General features: G+C 41.7%; 2 protein-coding genes across 2 annotated transcripts; one reads left to right on the top strand and one right to left on the bottom strand.

Annotated features, from left to right (window-relative positions):
- The first annotated feature begins 2,116 nt into the window (after positions 1 to 2,116).
- On the top strand, positions 2,117 to 5,779 carry LOC146309401 (E3 ubiquitin-protein ligase TRIM35-like). Its single transcript, XM_084744792.1, has 6 exons — positions 2,117 to 3,025; positions 3,192 to 3,287; positions 4,323 to 4,553; positions 4,635 to 4,657; positions 4,757 to 4,875; positions 4,977 to 5,779. Exons 1-6 carry the CDS (start codon positions 2,483 to 2,485, stop codon positions 5,534 to 5,536), a joined length of 1,572 nt encoding a protein of 523 aa, XP_084600918.1. The 5' UTR covers positions 2,117 to 2,482; the 3' UTR covers positions 5,537 to 5,779.
- On the bottom strand, positions 5,629 to 9,996 carry LOC146309400 (uncharacterized). Its single transcript, XM_084744793.1, has 6 exons — positions 9,728 to 9,996; positions 8,818 to 8,872; positions 8,460 to 8,647; positions 7,981 to 8,142; positions 7,545 to 7,655; positions 5,629 to 5,824 (listed from the first exon to the last, which is right to left on the bottom strand). The coding sequence occupies exons 1-6, from the start codon at positions 9,869 to 9,871 to the stop codon at positions 5,711 to 5,713; spliced, it is 774 nt and encodes a 257-aa protein (XP_084600919.1). The 5' UTR covers positions 9,872 to 9,996; the 3' UTR covers positions 5,629 to 5,710.
- Positions 9,997 to 10,385: the final 389 nt, after the last annotated feature.

Below are 10,385 nucleotides of genomic sequence, written 5' to 3'. Positions count from 1 at the left end.
CGCTGCCTGAAATGCTTCCATTCAGCAGCAATTACACATAACCATTTGAGCAATGAGTGATCTGCAGTAGTAGTTTCAATTATATATATGTAAGTAATCTGACTCTGATAAATGATGAAATATGCATCCCATGATTTTTCCCTGCTGTTGTTTCACTTCCCCCAGTTTCTTCCCTCACATGATGAAACATCACAATCTGCTCATGCACTATATTAATTAGAAATAGTATCACTGCTGTTCATGGTTGTTTTTTAAAATGTTTTTTTACCTCACAGAACATGGGAGCTGCTGGTCTACCACTGCCTTAATCAGTTAGTTTGTGTTAGTTTGTGACTTTCCACGGGTTAGTTTGGACTCACCAAAGTCACACAATAGCATAAACAAACTAATCGATTGAAGCAGTGATTGACCAGCAACTCCCATGTTCTGCGAGGTAAAATTACTGTCTTTGCCAAAGGAGGTCTGACTGCAAGGTGAACTGTTAAATTGATACAGATGTTTTTTAGGTGATCTGACCTGTGGATAAGTACCTCATACAGCCCCACTTCAGAAAACTCAGACTATCCTTTCGAGACAATATGCCTTCATTTCTTCTCACGTCATGCATTTTTTTTTTTTTTTTCTTACATTTTTGTTAGAAGTATGCATTCTGGTGCATGGTGCTGAAAAATCAAGTATCCTGTCATTGGAGCAGAATGATACCAAACTACTTCCATCACGCGTCGCAGTGACTTGTGTTGTTCATAGAGAGGAAAAAACAGGCAATGCTGCACCAGCTACTCAGCGTAGGTAAACACACGTCTTAAAAATTTTTTTTTGGTGTTAACCTTTTCAGTATATCCAAATGTATGAAGCTATTTTGTAGTTTTGTTTCACTCTTCAGAGTTAATGAATATCTAAATGGGTTATGTAATGAAACTGATGCTAGAACACTGTAACACTGAGAAGAACACATTATTTTGATGGCTTTGTATTACACTGTTGTCAATGTCCAATTATAATGCAATAATAACATCGACATGGCAGTTTTCCTTCTGTTTGGTCCTTTATAAACACAACACAGTCCTCTGCAGCTTTCAGACATCACACTGGTTTTGTCTGTAAAAGTGTTAATTTGGATATTATATTACACTCCTAGACTGGGTTGCACCAACAAAGATTAATTTAATCTAAGAAACCCTGGTCTCAAATTTGTAAATCTAGATTTAAAATTAAGCAGAGCTCTGTTACACAATCAAAAACTAATCTCAGTTTAGTAAATCTAAGTTTAGCGATGCAAACCAAAATTAAAGTTTAATCAAGATGAATATGCAAGTTTACCCAAATCAAAATAAATAAATAAATAAAAGACACATTTGAGTGCTGTCGGGACATAATAGGTATAAAAGAGGAGAGGAAACTGTAAACTTTTAAGCTGCTCTGTATTCCTAAATTTTGCATTGTTTGCTAGCTAGCTAAAAAGTAAGTTAGCCTTGTCATGATGGCTCGGCAGAGGAGCTCTAATTTTGTCCTCAGTGAAAAACTTGAGTTATCAACTGGACTGAAACAAAGAAGAGACACATCATTAAACTCCATTGGTTTGAGTTTGTCCCTTAATTATCTTCAGGGAACTTTATTTCTCTCAACCCATTCCAAGTTTGTTAGTTAGTTAAACCTCCTCAAGTTAATACTGTGTCACATTTTAAATTGGAGTTTAAAGCTAGTTCAAAAGTTTTTTGCAGCAAATTTAAAGTTTACCCATGATTTAATCTGGTTTAAAAATTAATCCTTGTTGGTGCCACCCAGCCTTAGCTCTTCTCTTCTGTTTTAGAGACAATGTTGTGATCTGCTGGAGTGTTTTCCAACATTCACAGAAACCAAAGGGCGTGTGTGTTTGTGTTTCTTCTCACTCCTGTGTCCTCTTGAAATATACATGACATTTAACTAGACGGTGAAATCAATCTTGGAGTGTCGCAGGTAATGTAAGAGGATACAAGTCAGTGAACTTGATAGCACTGGTCAAACTCAGCGGGGTCACCTACAGGCCTCACGTTCAAATCCAGGAAGACTTGACCCATGTCAACACTTTAGACCTTTGCAGCATGTTTAGATTAGTGGGGAAAAAATGCAGTTTATTTTTTAAAGTTGCTAAGAGTCCTCATAATGTTAATTAAAATTATTATTCATAAAATCCACCAAAAGCTGCCAGAGAGAGCACCATTCATTCTTTATTTTCTCTAAATAGTAAAGACATGCCTCTTGACTGTTTCAGAGAACCCTGGTGTGTCTCACAGATGAGGGGAGGTGACATGTCCTTTATTTACTAGAAGTGAAGTAAACCTGTTCCTCAAGTCCCTGTTGAGTTATAACCCTGGCTGCTCATTAACTGTGTCCAGATTAGTTCAGACTCAGAGAGGAGCACTTCTTCTTCCTAACGGTGCAAACTTTCAGCAGAAAAACAACCAGAGCTATAAAAGCAGCCCCCCGCCAACAGGAACCTGCCATGGCGCTGCGCCCACGTGCTTCCTCTCAGCCCGGAAAACTTTCCTTTTTCCAGAATCCCAAGGTAGCTTCGTCCCTTCGACCGCGGGCCATCTCCTCGAGGTCGGGCTCCATGCTGGAAGAGGAGCTGTCCTGTCCCGTCTGCTGCGAGATCTTCAGGGACCCCGTGGTGCTCAAGTGCAGCCACAGCTTCTGCCGAGCCTGTCTGCAGCAGTTCTGGAACAAGAAGAAGGCCCGGCGCGAGTGTCCCATCTGCAGGAGGAAGTGCTCCCTGACGGAGCCCACGGTCAGCCTGGCGCTGAAGAATGTGGCCGACACCTTCTTGAGGGAGCAGGAGCGCACAGCGGGCACAGCTGGGGCAGGGGCAGGGGCTGATGGGTCAGGGGAGGAAGTAGGGGTGGTGGAGAAGTGCAGCACACATGGGGAAGTCCTCAAACTCTTCTGTCTGGATGACTTTGAAGTCCTCTGCTGTGTGTGTCACACGTCTAAAAAGCACCAGGGACATCAGGTGTGTCCCCTGGAAGAGGGAGCTCAGGACCTGAAGGTAATGTGTTTTTGTTTGGCTGCACTTTGTTGTAGTTTTAAATACTTTTCAATCACTTTTAGTAGCTGTACAAAGTCAGAAAAATCATTGTCAAAATAATTGCATTTGATTGCAGAATGAGTGTTGTCTGACACTTGTGTGACACTTTCTCTGCCCTCAACTTTAGGCAGAGATGAAGAAAGAGCTGATTCCTCTGAAGAAAAACCTGCGTTGCCTCTATGAAGCCAAGCAGGAGTGTGATGACACAACTGTGCACATCAAGGTATCAATAAACAGAGACAGACGACACACCGGAGGACCAGCATGACCGCTGACTGTGACTGAAGTTGAGCCACACACTGTTGGTGTGTAAACATGTCAGCCACAGTGTTTGAGAAGACGCCTAGTTTGTTTTTAGAAAGCAAGTTCTCACATCAGGTCTTCGGGTGCATTCTAATAGTTATACGCCCATTTTATTTAGTTTAGTTTGTAAAAAAATTAGTACGAGGGTGTCAGAGTCATTGTAGTTCATGGGCCACACAGCCCAATTAGATCTCCAGTGGACCAGAGCAGTTGTGCAACAATTGCATAATAACCTGTAAATAACAGTACCTTCAAATGTTTACATTTTTTAGTGTAAAGAAGTACATTCTGGAAACATTCACGGTTAATGAACCATCGACTTACAAAACACAAACCCAACCTGTCTTTCAACAGCATGTCTCAGTTTTTCCAGTCTCCTGTCATCACAGATGGAGAAATAGGAACTGATTAATTTTTCTTGGAAAACCCCCACTTTAAAAAGTGTAACACAGGTTGTTGTTCTATTATAATATTGGATCTCGATCCAGAGTTTCGTGTACGTGTGGAGATCACTGACCATATTTTTATAAGCTGGTTCTGGGGTAAGTGGATTGGAGACTGATCTAGCAATGTGTTCCTGTCTTATGTTATGTCTTGGAAATAGATCAGTGAGTGTTACGTGTTATTGTTTTGAATCTGATAATAAAATTTAACAAGTCGATTATTTGTGTAGTTCTGAAAAGTTATGGCGTGACAGTGTGAAAGTGCAGTGATGAGTCCAAGGAGGAAAATTGCTGTGGATCTTGTTTTATTTTATTGTACAGTCATGCTATTGGTTCGGTAACTTCCTCTGTGGTGAGGGACCAGAAACAGGAAGATATTGCTCCTATATGAACATTACCGTATGATTGACAGCGTTTGAATTGGAAAAAAAATCTAATTTATGACTTCTCTGTAATTTTCACACTGCAAACTCATCCAAACAACTCATTCAGTGTATTTCCATGTGTGCTAGAACCAGACTCAGGCCACAGAGAAGCAGATCAAAGAGGAGTTTATGCAGCTGCGGGAGTTTCTGCAGAAGGAAGAGATGGCTCGACTGGCCGCCCTGCATCAGGAGGACGAGGAGAAGAAAGAGCTGGTGAAGAAGAAATCGGACAGCATCACCAGTGGTATCCTCACCTTCTCTCACGCTATCATCGCCATTGAGAATGAGATCGCTTCAAGCGATGCTGCCTTTCTTATGGTAAGAGACTTTTTATACATTTTCTCTCCAAATTCGTCCGACCATGCAAACAGTTTGTAATACTCTCTCTTTTGTTTTCAGAATTATGCCAACATAAAGAAAAGGTAACCACTGTTTTAAATCTTCTGCATCTGTTTATACCACATTTAGCTCACTAGTCATTCTTTACTGGTTGATTCCTGTGTGTGATTTTCAATTCACAGAGCTCAGATCCCACCGAAGGATCCAGAAAAGGTGTCAGGTGCTCTTATTAATGTGGCCAAACATGTCAGTTCCCTCAAGTTCCACGTGTGGGAGAAGATGGTGGAGCTGGTTCAGTACAGTAAGTACTCAATGTCACTACAGAACAGAATTCACAGAATGAAATGATTTGCAAACCATTGTTGATTAAATCACTGTCTGTTTTCTCACTTTTTCTTTCAGCACCCATCACCCTGGACCCCAACACTGCCTACTCCTGGCTGTCCCTCTCTGCAGACCTGACCAGTGTCGCCAACAGTGGATCCCTCCAGCAGCTCCCGGCCAATCCCGAGCGTTTCGGTCACTTTGTGTTCGTGCTGGGCTCAGAGGGTTTCACTGCCGGCCGCCACGCCTGGGAGGTGGAGGTCGGGGACAAGTCGGACTGGATGCTCGGGGTGGTCAAGGAGTCCATTGACAGGAAAGGCCGCATCTCGGGCTGTCCCGAGGGCGGCTTTTGGATGATCTCGCACTACGAGGGCGAGTACTCGGCCATGACGAGGCCCAGCACCCCACTGCCTCTGGAGGGAGAGCTGACTCGGGTCAGGGTGCAGCTGGACTACGACTCCGGAGAGGTGACCTTCTCCAACCCTGTCAGCATGACGCCCATCTACACCTTCAATGACTTCTTCACTGAGAAGATGTACCCCTTCTTCTGCCCTGGAGCCAACATCAATGGCAATAACCCCAAACCACTTAAGATCTGCCCCGCCAAGGTGGCTGCGTGGAACAGTGCGACATGGTGATTTGAAAACGCCTTACAGAGGACGAAATATACTTCAAATTTAAGAAAAGTGATTAAGTGCATGTTTGTGTATAAAAAATACAGGCAAAGGAATTAGAACAAGTACTGGTTTATTTCATCTGGGTTCATGTAGTGATTGACTGTACTTCATGAAACACAAAGTGGTTGTTTAAAGTTACCAGGGCAAGGTAGAGCCTTTATAATCCAGGTAGCCTCCATTCTCCTTCTCAGTAAGGGAAACCATCACGCGAAGCAACCCCGCCACACTCTCTGGAGCGTCGATCTCCCCCTGGTGGTCAAAAAACACACAGTTAACATGAGGGCTCACACAGGAGGTAATTTCTCCTCACTCTTAAGAAAAAGACAACCAATCTTAAATCTCAGACCAGTTATGGAATGTATGTGATTCAAACCTGCTTGTTTCCCTCTAAAATGTGACACAGAACTGTTTTGCATAGTCTTTGTAAACTGTCCTGAGCACAGCCACTATCATATGTGATCCATATTTATATTGTGGTAAAGTGACCTCAGTCTGAACAGTCTCTGTAGAAATTGTATGTCACTCTGTGTTTGCAAGTGGAAAGCTGCAATCACTGGGTTTCACTTAAGGGACAGCAAAATGTTATTTCTGAATTATTTAAAACAATAAAAGCCTAGACCTGAAGCTGCATTCTATATTGTATATTTACATTAAAATTTTTGTGCTACGGAGAAGTATGTATGAGCAAAGGGTCGAAGTTCAAGGCACAATGTTATGTCGAAGTAGCATGTTCCAAGTAGGTATGCAAATTTTTTCCCTTCTTCTGAACCAATAGTTAAAAATGCTAACAACTAATTAATCACTTATTCATTAACAATTAATAAGATACAAAACACTTTTTTTTTTTTTTTATGAATGTTAAGCGATTAATGATTAACTACTAATTGCCCAACAGTACACACTTTATAAGGGCTGCTGCATTATGTACAAAATGTAAAAAGAAAAAGTAAACGATTTGGAACACAGCCTCAAGCCAAAACTTTGACCCTGCCTACATAACTATTTTTACATACGCTTTCTATTGATGCATCATTTCAAATAATTTTTCAATATTTTACTGTCTCTCAAATGACAGTTAAATGCAACATCACGTATTTTACAAGGGCAGCTGCAGTACGTACACAAAGTAAAAAGAAAAAAAATTGCAATTTGGAACAATGCTTAAAAGTGCAAAATACCAGTGGTTCTCAACCTAGAAGTTCACACTCCCTCTTTGCGTTGTGCTGTGATTGGAGCTCCTCTGTTTATCTGGGCCTGCCTGCATGCATGTCAGTGCATGAGTCCTCCCTGTGTCTGTTTTCAACATGGTGGCCCGGTGAGTAACTTGAAACACTTGAGTTGTGTGATGAGGCCAACAGACGAGACCAAGTTTAATCAAACTGACCTGTGTATATTTTATCACACATAGATACTTCAGAAAACAGAATGAGCAAGTTAGGTAGATATGTGTGGCTATGGGAATAGTTCTAGTTATATCCTGGTGAGCAACATTTCACAGTGTATTCAGAAACATAGGTACCTGTCTAACTTGATTATGCTGCTTTGTGTAGTCTTCAGTATTGTTTTGAATAGGCCTATCTTGATTAATACTGTGGGATTATGTGCTCAGACAGGTGTCAGATACTGCGTGCCTCACTTAAGCCTAAAATTCAACTCTGAAAAAAACGTGAACTGAAAACCTGCAAAGTGAATGAAGCCTGCTTTGTCAAAGAGATCTGTCACCACAAGAGCTGCTTTTCTTTTCTTCGTTTTTGTCTGTGGATTGTTTTGATTCAACGATAACAACTGTACAATGTGCACTGACACTCAAAGCCGCTGTGTGTGACATGTGAAATCATACATTCTGCTAATATTTGAGCTTATCAAGTAGTAAAATAAAGGTGTCATTCGGAGCTGGCTCTTGCTGCTCTACAATTGTTTTATTCTGCCGTTTATGATTAGGTGAGGTCAGTGAAAACTGCTGACTCACTTCCTTTCCACCCATGTCCGTGCGCACCCAGCCAGGGTGCAGCAGAGCAAACAGGATCCCGTCCGCCTCGAATTCCGCTGCAGCACACAGTGTCAGCATGTTGAGGCCTGCCTGAGAGGAGACAAGAGAGAGGAAAAGGAGGGGACAGAAAAAAAGAACAGCGACATTACAAAAGAAATGATAGGTGAACAAGTTCATTTGAAGAATACGAGTTGATGCCTTTTGCCGTGTTTCCACTGCAGAAACTTTCCCCAGAGACTAAGAACCTTTGGAGGAACTGCGTTTCTACTGTAGGGTCCAGGGACTTTAGACAGCAGTGGAGATGCAGATAGCAAGTGGAAAAAAAAGTAGTTCCTGAGACTAAAAGTTCTGGGTACTTTGGGTAGAAACGCAGCTTGTAAATAGCAGGCCACAGAGTTAGCAGGTGGTCTCTTACCTTGCTGATGCGGTAGGGCATGGCAGGGAAGGCCGGAAATGAATCTTTCGCCAACTTCATCGAAGCCAGAAATGAGGTGATGTTGATGACGGCTGCTTTCCTGCAGGACATCCCTGGTGTCTTACTGGCCGTCACTGCTGCACGAAGCTGAGGCAGGAATTCCTTTAAAAATAACCAACAGAAAGACAGTCAGTGAGAGGAAACAGAAGACTTTCAATGTACAAATGACGTACATGATGCCACAGTAGAGTTGGCTTTTGACCTTTTGGATATAAAATATCGTCACTTTCATTTTATCCTTCTATTTTATCCTATATTTGAGTGAAAGTTTGTCATACTTAGCTTATGAATTCTTGAGTTATGGGCAAACATGTTTTGTGAGGTCATAAAACCTCCGTACCAAGTTTGACCATGGCTGTCAGCATGAAGGCACTATTGAAGTCCTGTGTTTCAGACATCACACTTTTCCTTGCACTTACTTGAATTATGTACAGAGGACCCTTGACATTGGTGTCGAAGCAATCCTGCATCTCCTCAGGTGTGGTCTTCTGAAAGGTGCTTAAGCTTGCGCATGCCGCGTTGTTAATCAGCAGGTTGAGACCCTCTTTCCCCACCAAAGAGCCCACCTGCTGGGCAGACTGTTTTATGCTGTCGCGGTCATTAGCATCTTGACAGAGACAGAAAGAAAAAGAGGAGCATCAGCGGCAGTCAGTAGCAGACAAGTCAGATAAATATCACAACACAGCACTATTCACAGAGTCAAGGCCAGTGCGTGCCTGCACATGAGAGCAGAATGGAGAGTTTCACAAAAACAACAGAGGAACAGAGAGACTGTACCCAGACGGACGATGGTGATGACGTTAGGATGCTTCTTTGCCAGTTCTCGCAAGACCTGTAAACACACACAGAAGAGTTAGTAATTCAGAGGAAGCAAACAATCTCACACACTACTGATCAGGGTTAGAAACTAATGGATTGCATATAATCTGGACAATGTAATCAGATTACAAATAAAAAGTAACTATTATCAGCCTAGATTACACTTGAAAAATATGGAACTAGATTAAAGTTATATTGCCGATGATTACTTGATTACATTTTGATTATGTGCTTAAAATATGGCCATTTTAAAAGTATGTGACCGATTGAAAATGCTAGATATGTTCTGCTCCATATCTAAGTAAATCACTCCTCTCTGGTTGTCATGTTGCCAGGTTTTTGCTTTGATGATTGAGTTTTTGTTCCTTTTTATTTACACTGAAAATGGAAGATGCACATTTTGAATAAGTGCTCTTGGATTACAAGAGCAAAGTTCTCCGTTTGGCTCAGCAAAAGAAATTTACACAAAAGAGCAGCATCCTGCATGTTGTAGTTGTAGGATACACACAGCAGCATTGAGAATGTTTTGAAATGTTTGAAGACAAAATATTTGTGCGACAAATGTAAAGCTAATATTTCTGTAGCTTTCTTTTTGTTTTGTCTTGTTGCCTTTAGAAGTAATCTAAATGTATTCAGATTAGATTACTTTTTTTTTTTCCTTATTACAAATATTTAAAGTAGTCTGATCCAACTCTGTTGATCACTTGGACTCACTTTTATCTATGCAGGATTCTTGCTTCTTCTCAGCCCTGTCAATAACACTTTCTAGCTTTAAATATAATATTTTGAACATTTTCTGTTCATAATTCGAGGATACAGTTATTTGCTAAAGAGATCAGGGAGGCACAGAGGAGTTTAAGACTCTCACCTCAGCCCTGGGTCCATCTGGGTCCCTGCAGCCGGCAAACAGCTTTCTCACTGGACCGAGGGCCTCCAGTATTTGCTTGACCATCTCCAGGCCCAAGCCTCTGTTGGCTCCTGTGATCAGTACGTTGACTGGTTGCGCTGCCATTTTCCCTCTTCCTCAGTTTGCTCACTTCTCCCTGCGGGCTCTTATAAAGCCTTCGCTGAATGTTTAGTCTATAGCCTGGCCACACCCATGTTCTCATATCCCAGTGGGTGCATATGTATGTGTATGTATAGAAACCAGTTTCTGCCCTGCATCAAAACTTTACTTGTCACCATGACTTGGCAGATATGTGCAGGGAGTGGCTCATGCACTGATGAGATATGTGATAAAAAGAAGGTATGCTGTTCATATTTTGAAAGCTCTGAGAGCAACAGTGCGCAGCAACACAAACAGGAAATGTTCAGTGAGACCTGAGCTCCAGATAAAAACACACTCTCCTTTTTGTCCACACAAACTTACCCAACAGTTACACATGAAGATAATTCAGGCCATATGGATGCATACACTCACTGTAACACATGTTGCAGTATCATCTGGTCTTTCGTGTACTTGGGAACATTTAAGCAGTTGAATTAGAGCCATTTAGTGTGAGTCATACACAGTGTTTATGTATTGG

The sequence above is a fragment of the Lutjanus erythropterus genome, chromosome 19 (genome assembly GCF_056507025.1).
Source record: "Lutjanus erythropterus isolate fLutEry1 chromosome 19, fLutEry1.hap2, whole genome shotgun sequence".
Taxonomy (NCBI): Eukaryota; Metazoa; Chordata; class Actinopteri; order Lutjaniformes; family Lutjanidae; genus Lutjanus; species Lutjanus erythropterus.
Note: the sequence above shows the minus strand (reverse complement) of the source record. Positions and strands in the feature narration are given on the sequence as shown.